Here is an 18181-nt window from a genome sequence, read left to right as displayed (position 1 = left end):
GGAGGTTGGTGGGAGGGGAGGTTTGCTCCAGTCCAAAGTACAGCAAGAATTTGATTATCAGAGAACACAATGAATTAAAGTGAATTTAATTTCCCATGACTATGTAGACTTCACCCAAAGTATCTTGTTTCAGTACTCAAGGAGATCTTTTCTAAATATCAATACCTAAATGTCAATACATTTCCTTGACTGTTCAGTGTAGATATTTCATTTAATTAACTTTTTTAGATTGAAGTATACTTGATTTTCAATATTATATTAGTTTTAGGTGAAGAGAGATTTAATTTTAAATATAGCATAGGGTTCATTGGGCCATGATTTAAGACTGTTAGAAAGCCATAGGATCACTGTTTCTGGAAGTTTCTCATATAATAGGGAAGAAAAGTGTGGTATCGGTATTCCTTTTTATTAAAATTTATTTATTTATATATTTATTAAAATATTTCTTTCTTTATTTGGCTGCATTAAGTCTTAGTTACGATGTGAGAGCTCTTCATTACAGCAGGCCGGCTTCTCTCTAGTTGTGGTGTGTGGGCTCAGTAGTTGAGGCACACAGGCTCTCTAGTTGTGGCACACAGTCTCTCTAGTTGTGATGCGTGGGCTCTAGAGCCCGTAAGCTTAGTTGTCCCACGGCATGTGGGATCTTAGTTCCCCGACCAGAGATCGAACCCACGTCCCCTGCATTGGAAGGCGGATTCTTAACCATCGGACCACCAGGGAAGTCCCAATATAGGTATTTCTAACCCCTCGTAGGTTCATTTACTTTTTGCTCTGTTCAAAAGAAAGAGAAGAGGGTGGAAAAAACTAAGGGATTTAGGGTATTCAAAAGTATGTCATTAAGTAACAGAATTCATCAACCAATATGTTTCTGAGATTCATCCCTTGTTTGTATGTAGAGAGAGTCATAACCATGAGTGAAAAAGCAAGTTGCCAAAGAATATATATGGAATATGTGGATTTCACTTATATAGTTAGCAAGTATGTAAACTGACACAATGTATTATGTAGGGATAAAGAAAATTGAAAAGAAAGGAAATCATAAGCAAATTCCAATGGGCCAAGTACCTCTGATATTAGAGAGAAGAAGATGAGATGAAGTAGGGGGTGCTCAAAGCTGATGTGACTCTCCATTTCTTAAATGAGGTGGTGGATACACAGGCCTTCCTTGAATTGCTAGTTCTTTTACTGTGAATATTTTATAAATATTCTCTGGAAGCTACTTTTAATTAAATATCATTGTTAAAACCTGTAATATTTTTATCCCAGTTTTTTATTATAAACGCCTCCAAATTAAAAGAGTAGTATAACATTTAGACACTCATATGCCCATCACCTACACTCAACAATTATAAATCCCATCATGATTTCACGGAATTCAGGTATTTCAGCCAGGACATGGGTCTGAGAGTTTGTCTCTCCATTTGAATGAGCTCTGATTATGCCATTTCTACACCTGTGATGTCCATCCACTGATAATCCCTTGGTAATTCTGGAATTGCTATTTTTTGATAAAGTGATTCAAAGAATCTCCTAGAAGCCGCAGCACAGGGAGCATCCTCATCCATTCCCCTGGTGGCAAACATCGCTGCGAATTTGATTGCCTTCCTGGCCCTGTTGTCTTTTGTGAATTCAGCCCTGTCCTGGTTTGGAAACATGTTTGACTACCCACAACTGAGTTTCGAGGTATGATTCTATCATGCTTTTCCTCCTTTTTGTTTCTGCCAATCTTTGTTTAAAAATAAAATAGGTTTGTGAACAGCCTTTCCTAACGTGTATAGTGCACTCTTATACAATGTACAAACATCATGAATCCCACACCCCTTTTGCTGTCTCCTATCACCCTCCTTACCCCAACACAGAACCATTCTGTCCTGACCCCGTTCCCCAAAATCCAGGTTACTTCAAATGACCCAATTTCAACCTTGACTCCTAATGGATATAGACAGGCTAGAGAATGCACAGGGATCTCTGTGCCTAAAAGACACACAGAGGGGGCGGGAACAATCTGGTCATGAGCGTGAGGCCGAAGAACCGGAAGCAAATCACTACTCTAATAAGGTATCCATTTTGGGGTTTTGTAGGTAATATGCTCCTACATCTTCATGCCCTTTTCCTTCATGATGGGAGTGGACTGGCAAGACAGCTTTATGGTTGCCAGACTCATAGGTTATAAGACATTCTTCAATGAATTTGTGGCTTATCAGAAACTCTCAGAATTGATCCATTTAAGGCAAGAGAGTGGACCCAAATTTGTGGATGGTGTGCAGCAATATATGTCGGTGAGTAAATTTTTCCCCCCAATATACTTCTTTGTCACACACATACATTCATCAAACAGCTGCTGGTGCCTCTGTGTGTCAGGCACCATGCCAGGCATTTGGGGTACATCAGAAGGAAACAGGCCCAAAATCTCTGACATCATAATGTACATAGTGACTCATAATTGTCAGTTGTGTTGAGTTAATCACAGCGTCTGTGCGCACGCACGTGCGCATGTGTGTGTACAGAAAGAAACGCAGCTAATCCTTACCACTGTGATCATTTACCTTTGAGCACTATCAGTACAAACCCAGAGTCATATGAGCTGGGATTGGAGTCAATCAACAGATATTTATGGAATGTCTTCTGTGAGCACTGTGCTATGTACCGAGGCCATGGTGTTGAATGAGTGATAAGGCCTCTGCTCTCATGGGGCTCATAGTCTAATGACCAGGAAGGACTCTTCCTTCCTATTTAAGAAATTTTTTGAACTCTGAGAAACTGCCTAAGTGCCGCATAGCACCTGGACATCGAAAGAAACAGTGAGACACAGTAACTACTCTCCAAGTGAATGAGGGAAGAGAAAAAGCTCAGGGCCTTTCAGACAAGCACCCTGTAATTATGTCAGGATTTCGGGTCCATAGCCTGCAAGGAGATGCTCATGTCTGCTTGGCCTTGAATGGGATGAGGGAACTTGGAGGAGGCCATTATTTAAACCATATTTGCAGCTGAGTCTCTAACTTCTACTTTCCAGAAGAACAGAATCGTCACACGTGGAAACTCTTAGGGAAATGGTGAACATTTCCGACCACCACCATGACTCATTAAAACAATCCATTTGGAATGAATGTCCTGGGCAGGTATTTGGCTTTAAAAGGAACGGGGAGGGAAAGCATGCTGCCCAAGGTTCTAACTGAGACTGCCCGCCTCTGACCACCACCACCATCTCACCCAAACACCAAACATGCAAATTTTCCTCCCACCTGTCACACAAATACCACAGCAAACTCCAGGAGAGTACTGATTTGTATTTTACGGTCAGGGCATTTTGACCCACACATCTGATATGAACAAGAGCTCTAGGACAATAGGTCTCCTGCATCTCAAATGTTCATTCTTCAACTGACCACGCAATGGAGCTTGGCCAAATGTCCTCATTGTTTGGATGCCACCACAAACTAGCTTGCTTCTCTGCCAAAAGTAAAGAATAGGCTAAATTAAGTGAAATGTTTTCCATCCCCAACTGGCAGTTGCCTGGAGAACGTAGTTTTGCTAAAAGGAAGCTCTCAGTTCTGGTTGTGCTAAGCAGGTTTGTGAACAGGTTATTAAGAGGACAGAAATAGAACAGTAGAGCTGATTTAGGTTGGGAGTGAGCCCAACCAGAGGCAGACCCACAGAAGATATTTGGAGATATGAGCTCAATGGCTTCTGCTATTGTTGAGTCACAAAGGGGAAAACATTTTGTTTTTCCCAATTTGTTATTTCCAATCAACCAAATGGGGATGAGTTCCTACAATTTCTGTTTACCAACCAACAAGTGGTGGGAGTGTCCCACCATCTACTGGAAAAAGTACCACGTGACTAAAACATTTGATCTGGGTCCATGAGGCAAAAACTCAGTGTAATCCATTGCATTATGCCCACTGATGACCTCCATCTAAGCGGTCAGAATGTGTAGGTGCAGACGGCCAACAGGCACATGGAAAGATGCTCAACATCACTAATTATTAGAGAAATGCAAATCAAAACTATGAGGTATCACCTCACACCAGTCAGAATGGCCATCATTAAAATGTCTACAAACAATAAATGCTGGAGAGGCTGTGTAGAAAAGGTAACCCTCCTACACTGTTGGTGGGAATGTACATTAGTGCAGCCACTATGGAAAACAGTATGGAGGTTCCTCAAAAAACTAAAAATAGAGTTTCCACATGGTCCAGCAATCCCACTCCTGGGCATATATCTGGACAAAACTATAATAAGAAAAGATACATGCACCCCAGTGTTCATAGCGGCACTATTTACAATAGCCAAGACATGGATGCAACCTAAATGTCCATCGACAGATGAATGGATAAAGAAGGTATGGTCGGTATACATAATGTAATACTACTCAGCCATAAAAAAGAATGAAATGATGCCATTTGCAGTGACGTGGGTGGACCTAGAGATTATCATACTAAGTGAAGTAAGTCAGAAAGAGAAAGACAAATACCATACGATATCACTTATATCTAAGTGGAATCTAAAATATGACACAGATGAACTTATTTACGAAATAGAAACAGACTCACAGACAGAAAACAAACTTATGGTTACCAACGGGGAAAGGAGGAGGGGGAAGGGATAAATTAGGAGTTTGGAATTAGCAGATACAAACTACTATATATAAAATTGATAAACAACAAGGTCCTACTGTATAGCACAGGGAACTATATTTAATACCCTATAATAAACCCTAATGGAAAAGAATATATATATATATATATATGTGTGTGTGTGTGTGTTTGTGTGTGTATATATATATATGTTTATATAAATATATATATATATAACTGAATCACTTTGCTGTACAGCAGAAACTAACACAATGTTGTAAATCAACTATACTTCAATTAAAAGAATAAGAGAAATGTGTATGTAGCACGTTGTCCCCAGAATGAGCTCTTTATCACTCCACCATTTTCATCATTTTCTCCTTCTTAAATATAATACTTTGCATGTTTGTTTGTTTACACATAAAACATACCATGGTACAGAATTCAAAAGGTACAAGAGATGTGGAGGGAAAAGGAAGTCATCCTCCCTATTTCTTTGCCATTCACCTCCTCTCCCTGTTCCACATTATGCTCACTGTTGTTAGTGTTGCTCTTTGCTCTTGGTAACATATCTTGGATGCCACGCCATATCAATGCCTGTGACACAGTATGAGCACATCATAACTTATTTTAACCAGTCCCTTGTTGATGAACACAGTTACCAATTTTTTGCTATTAGAAGTAATGCTACAATGACTGTCCTTGAGGCACCTTTGCTCCTGTGCAAGGAGAGCTGGAAGATGTATTATGGATGGATTAGATTCCACTTAGATATAAGTGATATCATATGGTATTTGTCTTTCCATCACATAATCCTGCACATTTATGGGCAAAGGCAAAGTGGAATCATCCCAGCCTCCTTTTCCTCTTATCATAAAACCCTACATGGCCACATCTGTGTATCCCTTTCCCACAGATCCCCAGAGGGAGAGAGAGGAATCTCAAGCACTTTATGCCATCTCCCTCCTCACGGTCTCTTAACAAGCTTGCCTATTTTTGAAGCCAACTGAACTAAATGAAAAGCACTAGACAGAGCAGGGGACAAAGATGATGAGCTTTTCCAGAAACAGCAGACTGCTCAAATACTTGAAATATTTTTTTCCTGCCCACTATATGCACACTGATTGAGAATATCGACAAAGGAGTTCTCAGAAATTATGAAAGAAAAGAGGAGCCTTATAATCAACAAAAAACTTACCATGAGAAAAAAAACTTAACCACGAGTACTTGAGTCTTGAATGTGAGCTTTTAAAAATCCAGTTAGTGAAAGAAAAAAGAAAAGGTTTGTTCTTTGAACCAAATCATAGATTTTCCTCAGGATTTTGGAAAAGAAAATTATTGCCTCGGTTGTGTGGGTGCCTTTGCCAGATTGGCTGTGCCTCTGGTGAACAACCGAACCTATTGAATCTTCCAAGCCTCCCATAATCAGCCCCTCAACCTGAGGAAGATTGTCTGGCCTGAGCAGCACCTCTTGCCTATTGGAATAGAGAAGGAGGGTCATGCTCACGCTTCCAAGAATTCACCTGCCATCTTCTTACTGCCCTGTGAAAGGACTATTCACTCTCCCACTACCTAACATTCCTATGGTCTGGTCAGAGCTGAGGAACAAAGAAAGGCAAGCACACACCACAGTCAGCTGAAAGGAGCCCCTCTGGTATCTGTGAGCTTCGTTTTTACTAAGGTAATTCCTTTTCACTGAAGTATAATTTGCATACAAAAAAGGCCTATTTTTGGTGTACGTATGTTTTGATAAATCTGTCACCTGTGTAACCATGACCACAAACAATCAAGATACCACACATTTCCACCACACCTAGAAAACTTCCCTCATGGCCAGTTGTCAACAACACCCCATCCCACCCCAACCCAGTCCCAGGAAACCAGTGATCTTTCTCTTACTATAGATCACTTTTGCTTGTTCTAGAATTTCATATAAATGGACTCACTTAGGATTCATGTTGTTGCATGTATTAGTTTTTTCCTTTCTACTGCAGAGTAGTATCCTTTTTTAATGCATATCCACACCTTATTTATCCATTCGCCAATTGAATGGCATTTGAGTTGTTTCCAGATTGGGGCTATTGTGAATAAAGCTGTTATAAACATTCACGTACAGTCTTCTTGAAGACACGTTTTTATTTCTCCTGGGAACATTCCTAGGAGTGGCATTACTGGGTCATACAGGCTGTTATGTTAATTTGATAAGAAACTGCCAAGTACGTTTGTATTTTACAAACAGGCCGTGTCAGTTTACTTTCCTACCAACAATGTACAAGAGTTCCAATTGCTCAACATCCCTGCCAACACTGGGTGTTGTCCTTCTTTTTTAGCCATTTTAGTGGATGTGTAGTGAGCTCATTGTTTTAATTTAATTTGCATTTTCCTGGTGATTAGTGACGTCAAACATCTTCTCATGTGCTTATTTCGGCCATTTGCTTATCTTTTGTGAAATCTCTTTATGTTTTTTATTGGGTGCTTGTCTTCTTAATGAGTTATAACAGTTCTTTATACATTCTGAATAAGTCCTTTGTCAAATAAATGTAATGTGAGTATTTTCTGGGACCAATTTTGTATTGTCAGCAGCTAGTACTGTGCCTGACACAATATAGCAAGTGGTCAGGTCATACTGAATATTAGAGTTATCATCGAGCAGAAAATAGCATTTGTAGAGGCCAACAGTACCAACTCCAAGGACTTCATGGAGAGTCTCTGAATCCACACAGCCCCTTTCCCTCCCTGAAAATTCAAGGGGAGGACTTCCCTGGTGGCGCAGTGGTTAAGAATCCACCTGCCAATGCAGGGAACACGGGTTCAATCCCTGGTCCAGCAAGATCCCACATGCCGCAGAGCAACTAAGCCCGTGCACCACAACTACTGAGCCTGCGTGCCGCAACTACTGAAGTCTGCGCGTCTAGAGCCCATGCTCCACGACAAGAGAAGCCACCGCAATGAGAAGCCCACGCACCACAACAAAGAGTAGCCCCCACTTGCTACAACTAGAGAAAGCCCACAGGCAGCAACGAAGACCGCTCACAGCCAAAAAAAAAAAAAAATTCAAGGGGAGATGGAAAAAAGAGACCAGGAAGCAACAGGTGTTTGACACCATACACTGTACATTTATTTGTCAATATTGATTCTATAGTCGGAATAGGAAGCCCAGTTAGGATATCAGATATACTCAGCTGGGTCACATCATGTATACATCTGTGTGTTTATGCTTATTTCTAGATTCGTGCTGAGACAATTGCCACTTATGCTCTCTGTGGCTTTGCCAATTTTGGTTCCCTAGGAATAGTGATCGGCGGACTCAGTAAGTGAAAAGAATATTCTCCAACAATAGATATGATATAAACATTCTTCCAATCTCCATGTTGCTCTGTAACATTATTTGTGTCTGAAAAAAAGAGCTCTGCAACAGCAATAAATTCTTTTGGGTCTATTTTTTATCCCTGCTCTGCAATGTAGTTTTTCCCATGTCTATTCAAGCTAATGTCGGGAAAAATTTGCTCAAATGTACAGGTGTTACTCCACTCAAAGATGACAAATAGATTACACTTTGTCTGCTAATTCCAATAGATTTATAATGACCAGCTAGAGAAGGATTCTGAGGGCCAGTGGAAATTCAATGGGAAAATGCCGTGATTAATTAATTCTATGCCACCACGGGCAAAGAAGGAGATGGTGACAGATGAGGTGCAGATATTTGGAATCCTTCCTTGAAACCCATTTGCCTTGTCATGCCCTCATGAACATACTGTGAGTTCTCCTACACCAGAGAAACTTCTCTGGACGTGGAGCTCATCACTAAGCTCTTGAATCTTGAATTTTCCAGCTCAGTTTAAAAAAAGAAAAGTCAACGGACCTGAGACTCCAGCCCCAGAACAATTCTCAAAGGCTGGGAATTTGGAATTCTAATCAATAGGCTCAACATTAATCTGCCATGCTTGCTTCCACATTTCCCAGCATCCATAGCTCCTTCCAGAAAGCATGACATCGCCGCAGGAGCAGTGAGAGCTCTGATTGCGGGGACCGTCGCCTGCTTCATGACAGCCTGCATCGCAGGTACTGCATTGCATCCTCTGTGTCCGGTCTCCCTGTGCTCAGAGGATGGCAGCTTTGGGGGGACGGTGCCTCTGCAGAGAGCTGAGAGGCACAGCTGCCATTAAGCAGATTGTGAAGTGAAAAGTGTGGAGCATGGTGGAGAAGCCAAGAATAGAAGGAGAGTTCAGTGACTTCATTAATTAAATAAACAGAACTCTGTTCCACTTCCAGGCATGCTTACCAGCACTCCTGTGGACAGCAACTGTCATCACATTTTGGAGAATGCCTTCAACTCCAGCTTGGTTAGAAACACAACCGATGTAGTATCTTGTTGCCAGAGTCTATTGAACAGGTATTGTATTCTTGATGATAACTTCTTTATATCCATCATTAATAATAAAAATAGACCGAAAGATCTCAACCACTTATTTTTTAACTTCATAACTCTTAATATAAGAACTTGTCTGGCAGTTCTAACCACCTTTCATCTTGACTAACTAAGACTAGAAACCATAGCACTAACCAGCGCTGCTCAAACATTTTAATATGCCCCCAGCTGTGTATTAGGTGCTTTGTATGAATTAGCTCACTTAAACCTTGCAGCCGCTGTATAAGTTAGGCACTACTGCTTTTTTAAGCATTAGATAAAATCTGGGTTTGGGGAGGCAACGTCACCTACCCAAGCAAAATGAGTGCAAACAAGATCAAGATAGAAAGACCCAAGAAAATTGGGGTCTTTCTGCCCATAGAGCCCATGCCCTAGTAGTTACTAGGTACTGCCTCCCTTTCAAGGGTATCAAGCAATGCAGGCTTCCCTGACAACATGATGATGGTGACGCTACAGTGGATGAGGGGCCATCAGTGACCCATGCCAGCCACCCCCATTCTGTACAGTCTCTATCTTCAGAAGCAGTATCACCACTCCATCTGCCCTTCTTAATGTGCACGTGTTTTTTTAAGGATTGCTTCTATCCTTTATTCTTTTACTCTAGAGGAAATAAGGTGAGTCTTTCAGGCCAAACAGGATTTAAGAGTCAAAACTACTTCTCTGGTGCCTCTGTCCTTAACCCACCCTAACTGGAATGTGAGGCAGGATATCAGCTTCTCGCCCTATGCAATCTCTAATATGTCATCTTCTGCTCATCTACTGTTTCTGTTTTCTAAGGTTCAACTAACTGTTTTATTCTACTTTTCACCAGCACTGTTGTCAACGGTCCCGGTGAGGTCATCCCAGCAGGAAACCATAGCCTATATTCTTTGAAACACTGCTGCAATTTGTTGAATCCACCAACACTAAACTGCAGTTGGATTCCTTTTTGAGTTCAGCCACTTCTCCAACAGAAAAAATGTGAAAAAAGAAAAAATGTGAAAAAGGTTTTGGAATACCTTGAGTAATTTATTTGTGTTTTCATTCTTGTTCATGCACAAGAGTAATTTTTTTAAATCCATGTGTAAATAGTTGACTTGTGTTTGTGTGTGTGTGTGTGGTGATGGTGGTGATGATGAAGTAGGGATCTAAATGCCCAAAGGACTCTTTATCTCCGAAGTACAATATACTAGGATATTTCTTATTATTGATCATTTGTAACATATTTTTCTTGGAACTTACTGTGCCCTTTCAGTATTTAGACTTTATTTTAGAAATAAAATTGCATTAAATCTTTAAAAAAATCTAGTGTATATTTTATACTTAGAGCTTATCTTGAGAAGCTAAATTTTCATTGGCAAGACGTCATAAAATTTACAACTGAAAAATAAATTTACATAAGCAGGTTGTTCCAGATAATACCTAAAAGTTTTCCAATAACTGAAATTAGTATCAGTTTTTAAATTTTAGTTCCTCAGTTCCATATATGAAATAGCTCCATATTTCAAATATTCATGATTAACATAATGGACAATGAAATTTTACAGGATGATTTCCTACATGAATTGAAGTGTGTGTATATATTTGGTTTTAATATATGTTGCCAGACTGCTTCTTAGAGAAATACGTTGTCTTAATTTTTATCCGCTTTGCAATATAAATTTTCTGATGTGTTTTATTCATCTACTTCTGTGAGTATGTATGATATTTCCTTTTAAATACTATATGTTCACATAAGTTGCATGCTGATTTCTTTTTTAATGTTGTTTCTTTCTTTTTTTTTTTTTTTTTTTTGCGGTATGCGGGCCTCTCACCGCTGTGGCCTCTCCCATTGCGGAGCACAGGCTCCGGATGCGCAGGCTCAGCGGCCATGGCTCACGGGCCCAGCCGCTCCGCGGCACGTGGGATCCTTCCAGATCGGGGCACGAACCCGCGTCCCGTGCATCGGCAGGCGGACTCCCAACCACTGCGCCACCAGGGAAGCCCTGTTGTTTCTTTTTTAATGTTTGAGGGAGGGAGATATTATTCCTGAGCCATATTATGGGAAAGGATAGTAAGGGTAGGATCAGGCAAATCAGCTGGTGAGCACTTGAGGCTCGTTGCCTGCAGAAACCTTATCAATCCCCCGTGAACATTGTGAGTGGCTCTGGGCTGGCTGGAAGTTTCCCTTTTCCCAGTGAAGCCAGTCGATGGAGAGTTTTGGTGGACGGTGATGTCTTCACTCTTCTTTGGCAGACATAGAAGCTGGAGGGCTCTTTGTTCCTCACAGTTTATCCTTCACCCAGTCATAGTCTTCTAAGATGTCAAAGATGGAGTGTCTGTGTGTTTCCTGTGTGTTTCCTCGGTTGTCGCCTGAGGTCACTTAGTGCTGACAGCATGTTGCTGTCAGTCTGTGCACCCTGACCTTGTTTCAAGCCAAGGCTGTGAAATCTACTTTGAAGAATTCTGCACTGTCTTGTCTGTCCATGAAATCCGAAGTCCCTAGCCGTCTTTCTGAGTCTGTCTTTCACACTGACACAGTTTTCACTAATCTGAAAGCCCTTTTTTATTTTATTTTATTTTTTAAACATCTTTATTGCAGTATAATTGCTGTACAATGGTGTGTTAATTTCTCCTTTATAACAAAGTGAATCAGCTATACATATACATATGTCCCCATATCTCCTCCCTCTTGCGTCTCCCTCCCCACCCTCCCTATCCCACCCCTCTAGGTGGTCACAAAGCACTGAGGTGATCTCCCTGTGCTATGTGGCTGCTTCCCACTATCTATCTATTTTACATTTGGTAGTATATATCAGTCCATGCCACTCTCTCACTTCATCCCAGCTTACCCTTCCCCCTCCCTGTGTCCTCAAGTCCATTCTCTACATCTGCATCTTTATTCCTGTCCTGCTCCTATGTTCTTCAGAACCATTTTTTGAAAGCCCTTTTTTAAATACAGTTATGAGTCCAGTTATGAATGTTTCCTAATTTCAATGAAGATGGAAGTTTGCTTTCCAGCTTTTTATTCTCCTTGTTATTTTCCATTGGCTTGCAAAAGGGGAGGGGGTCAGAAATGGCATTTCTCTCTCCAATCCAGAAGCTATAGTTATAAACAAATTCTCTGACCTTACAGAAGACTTAGGGTCTCAGCCAAAAATAGTTGGAGTCATAGAATATGGACATTTTTCTTTGATTTTTCTTTCCACTGGTAAAATAGAACATCCAAGCAATTAGGTCTGAGTGAGAAGGTCTCTGTAACTACACAGATTACTAACATGCATAATTTTGAAAATGCTCCCACCCTAATTGCTTTCATGTTTCTGTGGTTTAGTTAGGCTGGTAGGCCATTGTGAAGAGCTTAAGATGTGCACCTGCCCAGTGAGGCTGACTTCCAATTACAGAACAATTCCAAAATCAGGCATGCTTATAAAGAAGGTATTGAAGGACACAGTGTGCCAGGAAGGATTAAACTACTCTGAATGTACTGGAGCAGGGGCAGCGGAGGCGATCATTCACATTTTAAACAGGCAGGAGCACAGGATTAAAGAAATCCTTGGTACATGTGCACCATATGGGGCTAATGAACCACATGGTCCTAAGAAAAGCTACCTTTTTTACAGCCTGTTACTTAATAAAAGCAACTTTGTTTTAAGCTGAAGCAGGAAGAAAAGTGTACACTTGTCCATTCTTTTTCTGGATCACAAGCTTATGATGATGAATGTGTTTTCCTTTTTATTACAAAGGCAATGTGACTGCCCCTGGATGTAGAGGGAGTTCTTTCTACTCTGGTCTTTAGTAGACTACTTGGCATTTCTATTTCAAGAGACTCTAGAAAGTAAATGATGGATCTGCACCAAGTCAGTTCCTCTACTCACTATGCCTTTTGCAAAATAGGAAGACAGTGACTGATACAAGGGGTACAGCCTATAGCCATGGAATAGAAAAAAGCACTCAAATGACAATCTTGAGATTTAGTCCTCTGGCAACTGAAAACCAACCACTTTATTTTTTCTTTCTTTCTTTCTTTTTTCTTTTTTGGCCGCTTCCAGAGTCCTAACCACTGGACCGCCAAGGAATTCCCCAATCACTTTAGTATGAGAAACCAAGATTAGGAAAAAACTGATGTCTTACAAGTCATGTTTACGTGAAGAATCAGACCTGTATCTTCCATGCACTGGGCATGCTTCCAGTAACACTCATAAAATAAGAGGACAGTAGAATCCTAAGTCACTCAGAAATGCCTCATCTCCTTCCACACTCCCCCCAACCCACTTTAAGTCATGTAAAGCCACCAAATCTATAGATTACTATAGCTAAAAGGAGAATTAGGGCAATATTCCCTGGTCTAATCTGAGTTCCTTCAACTGCAGAGTAGTAGTAGACAGACTACTAATTCCTATGTATCTCCAGAACTAGTGCCTGACATCTAGTAGACATTCAGTAAATGTTTATTCGATGAATGAATGAATGAATATTGCAAAATGACTAACCTTCACATAAGCAAGAATAGTTAACTGGATCACTGTTAAAAACTTTGTAAAAATATCATCCAAAAATGCATACTCAGAATAAAAATTGCAAATGATATGCCAGTGTGTATAATGGAGAAATTGGAAATCTTCCTCCCACCTCAATCTCATTCCCCATAGTTAGCCACAGTGAACCCTGGTATCACTGTTAATTTTTCTCAGTATATAATAAACTATACAGTAAGTTATAACTGTCAAACTGGAGTGAATGAATCTTCTTTCAAGCCCAATGCCAGAATTACTTTCACCTTCTATTTCTTGGCAACATCATGCACATGATTTTGCTTGTCTTACAGCATTAACTGTCCTGAACAATGATTAGCAAATGAAGTTCAAGCAACTAGTCTTCCTGATAATCTCTGCAAGGCCAGTTGGCAATTCAGTAGTGTTATCTACCTTGAAGCTAAATGGAATCATTAAAAGCATCTCAATACCCAACATAAATAGGTGTACTTAAGTAACCAGATTCTTTCTGCTTGTATGAGCAATTGTTCTGCTATCATATTTGGAAAAGCTCTTATAGGAAATGGGAAACCACAAGCTGGTTGCAACTGCTGGCAGGATTCAGCAGCTAAGCGTCCATCTCTGGACCTGAACTGTCAGTGTCCAAATCCTGGCCCCAGCCACTAGCTCCATTACCTTAGATATTTATGTAACTGCTCTGTGCCTCAGTTTCCCCATCTATAAAGCGCAAACAAACACATCTCCTCCCTCATATTTTTGTGAGAATTAAGTAAGTTAAATCATATAAAGCACTTAGAAAAATGCCTCACAGAGAAAGGCTATAAAAGACACTTTTTCTTCATTAAGGTATCATTTATATACAATAAATGTACAGATTTTAAGTGTACGTTTTGATGAGTTTTGGCAAATACATACATCCATGTGACCATCGCCCCAATCAAGATGGAGCACACTTCCATCATTTCAGAAAGCTCCCTGGTACCCCTCCCCAGTCAATCTCTCCCCCACGCTTCCATACTCCCAGGCAAGCCTGATTGATTTTCTTTCCCCTAGAGATTAGTTCAAATAAATGATTCAGCTAGAACATCATGTAAATGGATCCCGACAGCACATGATTTTTTGTCTCTTGCTTTTCTCATTCAGCATAATGAATTTAAGTTTTATCCAGTAGGTCATTTTGCTTTTATTGCCGAGTATTATTCCATTGTATGACTACACCACCATTTATATATCACTTCTACTCTTGATTGACATTTAGGTTGTCTTTAGTTTTTGTAGAATATTTGCTTTTGAGAGAGATTTCTATTTGCCACACACTCTTTAGGAGTATCGGAATATCTTAAGCTTCAGAAATATAAATTGGAATGTGAAGAAGGCATCGTTTGCCACATGGGGGCTTGCTCCTTATCACCCTTCCTCTCCCTCATAATCTTGCTGAATCTTTTTACTCTATGTTGTTCTTCACAGGGATTTTCAAGATGGCGGGCTTCAGGCCACAAACTGGAAGACCAGTGATGACTGAGCCTCAGTGGGGAATAACTGAGAGACTAGAGCACCATGAGGTCACTCTTGATTGAATAGAACATTGATTAGCCTGCTGCTACATACCGCATGATGGCACTTTCACTGTACCGCATTCTGAGAAAAATCACGGGGCTTTTCTAAGTCTCCAGTAAAAATAAATTACCTTAACATTAACTGTAGTACAAGAACATGAGTTAAAAATAGACAAGAAATGTAAAAAACATTTTGTAGTTTGCAAGTATTGTAGGAAAGCCCAACACATATTTGAGGTGAGCTTTGATCATACCATGACAGATTTTGGCTCCAATAGCTTGCAAGGTACAGAAGCATCCAGCAACTAACAATTTTGTTACTTAGGAGCTATGATAAACTTAATCCCATTTGTGGGAAAGATTGGCCAGTTCTTAAAAGCACTTGCACAAAACAAAGACTCAAATTCTCATTAGAATTCACCCATCAAAATTCAACGTGCCCTTTCTGAGATGGACATCTCAAAGGGTTGAGAATTATTTGCTCTCTTTGACCATCCATTCATCAATGTCTGGCCATGTAAAACAGGTTATCCAGAAAGTGAGGGTTTCTGTGTATACTGAAACCGAAAAGAACCAAACAGAAGGAAACAATATGTTCTTGGGGACTCACCAGAGGTCCTCCTGTTGCAGTCTGACTTGAGTACGTTTCCGTAGCAACAGACTCCAGCGTTCTCAAACAAGGGTCAGGTGCTCACAGGAGGCTGCAGCTGGACACTGAAGAAAGTTTCTTTTCTCAAAAGTTACAGAAGTATTCCAAAAAAATTCGATCAAAATTCCATCTAAAATTGACAGGAGGGTGGTCTTCTAGATGACCTGAAAATAAAATTAATTTCTTAAATACTCTCTCCTCCCTCTTCCCATTATTACCAGGAAAATGTTTGGGGAGAATTTTATTCAGGTTACAGTTTTTTACAAGTGCCTCTGGTCAGATAGGACAGTGTCAATAGTGAGAAACGGGTCAGAGATCCAGAGAATTTTCCCAGCAGCTGGCCAGAGCCTGGGGGGTCCTGAGGGGATAAGGCAGAGATTTGGGGCTCCAGAGGTGGCTCCCTATGTTGGCCTGCTACAACTGTAGAGGGAGAGGTGCTCAGAGGTGTTTTTGTCTCTACCCCTTCTCATAATACCTTTTATAAGATGCTTTATTGCAAAAGTAATCAGCCTTATTTTTGTAGAAAAATATTCAAAATCCAAAGAAGAAAATAAAAACTTTATCCATATCCCATCACAAAATATAACAAGTGCTAATAATCTGTGGTATATAGTCATTCAATGTGTGTGTTTGCTTAAGACTTTCAAAATGAGATCACTATTGTGATTTACTTTGAGGCCAGCTTTTCCCTCTTAATATATCATGAACACTTTTGCATGTTGTTAAGTATTCTCCTACATCATCATTTGTAAATGGCTGTTGTGCATCCCACTGACTGTATCACTGTACCAGAATTTACCCACTCTCTTATGGTTGGCTATTACAGACGTTTCCCATTTTTCATGATTACCAACACATCGACAATACATATTCTTGTAGTCAAATCTTTGCACAAATTCATGATTAATTCCTTGTAAGACATACAAAAATGCTAGAGACACATAGAGATTTTATCTCCCAACATAAATGCTAAGTCTCAGGGCAAAGCCAAATGATCAAACTTTGAATGGACGACATATTTACAGTGTAAAGCTTGTCCACCTGCTAGATTCTGCTGGCAATCAAGAAGGTAAATGAAACATGACAGTGAACTTGGGCTTGTGTGGGATTTTATACACTAAACAGTGACATCAGCTTTGTAAAAACCCTGGGCAAATGACACACCAGGTTATCTTCATCTGATTAAAGATGAATTTTCTAGTTCCATACTTGAAACTGAAAGTGATTTCTCTGTCTTGAGTGGGCTTTTGTACTGCCAACACAGATTAACTGGGTACAAATGAAACAAAAGTAAGTTTGAATGCCAACTCCCAACCCCACTTAGACCCAGTCCAGCAAGAAGAAAGTCCTAGTCCATGGAAAATCAAAATCAAAATACAGGGCTTCCCTGGTGGCGCAGCGGTTGAGAGTCCACCTGCCAATGCAGTGGACGCGGGTTCGTGCCCTAGTCCGGGAAGATCCCACATGCCGCGGAGCGGCTGGGCCCGTGAGCCATGGCCGCTGAGCCTGCGGGTCCGGAGCCTGTGCTCCACAACGGGAGAGGCCACGACAGTGAGAGGCCCGCGTACCGCAAAAAAAAAAAAAAAAAAGTAGGGTTCCTGCCAGTTCTGCTGGATATACGGCAAGCTGACGGCAGGGGATGGGAGAGCACTGCATAGGTCCTTGGGCCTGGGTCTGTTCACCCAGTTAGGGGAGGGCCAGCAATTTCCAGCAAAAGCAGGATCCAGAATTGTGTGTCGTATCTCCTCAGGTTGCCCAGGAGAGCGGCCATGGGTTCTCCTTTGCAGGGAGACGGAGTAGAGTCAACTCCCTGTACCTACCGATGGTTCACAAATAGCCGCATACTATACACCACCAGGGAAGCCCTGTATTTTTACTTTTTTATGGTGCTTTTTTGCCATGCATACATTTTTCCCCTCCATGTTTAAATGTATTGATTTCTTTAATTATGGCTTCTAGGTTTTGTGTCATAAAAAAATCCATCTTCATTTCAAAGTCAAAAAGTAATTTCCGGGCTTCCCTGGTGGCGCAGTGGTTGAGAGTCCGCCTGCCGATGCAGGGGACACAGGTTCGTGCCCGGGTCCGGGAAGATCCCACATGCCGCGGAGCGGCTGGACCCGTGAGCCATGGCCGCTGAGCCTGCGCATCCGGAGCCTGGGCTCTGCAACGGGAGAGGCCACAATAGTGAGAGGCCTGCGTATCACAAAAAAAATAATAATTTCCTGGGAATTCCCTGGTAGTCCAGTGGTTAGGACTTGGCGCTTTCACTGCTGAGGGCCTGAGTTCAATCCCTAGTTGGAGAACTAAGATCCCACAAGCCACGCTGTGTGGTCAAAAAAAAAAGTAATTTCCTTGTAAATTTTTTATGGTTTCACTTTGCATATTTAAATTTTTGATCCATTTGAATTTTGTCCTGGTAAGTGGTGTGATATATGGCTCTAACTTCATTTTTGCTAGATGGTTGTCCCAACTTCATTTACTGAATACTGGTAGTTTCTATTTTCGCCATTTATTTA

The 18181-nt window shown here is 40.8% G+C and overlaps 1 protein-coding gene and 1 long non-coding RNA gene across 2 annotated transcripts in view; one reads left to right on the top strand and one right to left on the bottom strand.

Moving 5' to 3' along the window:
* SLC28A3 (solute carrier family 28 member 3) overlaps window positions 1–10277 on the top strand; it is a 57604-nt gene extending 47327 nt beyond the window's left edge. The window contains exons 13-18 of the mRNA XM_067744736.1: window positions 1515–1683; window positions 2082–2279; window positions 7806–7887; window positions 8541–8639; window positions 8850–8970; window positions 9818–10277. Coding sequence (XP_067600837.1) covers window positions 1515–1683; window positions 2082–2279; window positions 7806–7887; window positions 8541–8639; window positions 8850–8970; window positions 9818–9938 — 790 coding nt within the window. The 3' untranslated portion in view covers window positions 9939–10277. The remainder of the gene's footprint in view (window positions 1–1514; window positions 1684–2081; window positions 2280–7805; window positions 7888–8540; window positions 8640–8849; window positions 8971–9817) is intronic.
* LOC137227992 (uncharacterized) overlaps window positions 1–18181 on the bottom strand; it is a 231709-nt gene that overhangs the window by 201731 nt on the left and 11797 nt on the right. The window contains exon 2 of the long non-coding RNA XR_010945099.1: window positions 15627–15829. This is a non-coding gene — a long non-coding RNA (uncharacterized lncRNA). The remainder of the gene's footprint in view (window positions 1–15626; window positions 15830–18181) is intronic.

Source organism: Pseudorca crassidens, chromosome 7 (assembly GCF_039906515.1).
Source record: "Pseudorca crassidens isolate mPseCra1 chromosome 7, mPseCra1.hap1, whole genome shotgun sequence".
Classification (NCBI taxonomy): domain Eukaryota; kingdom Metazoa; phylum Chordata; class Mammalia; order Artiodactyla; family Delphinidae; genus Pseudorca; species Pseudorca crassidens.
This window is presented reverse-complemented; position numbering and strand designations above follow the sequence as displayed.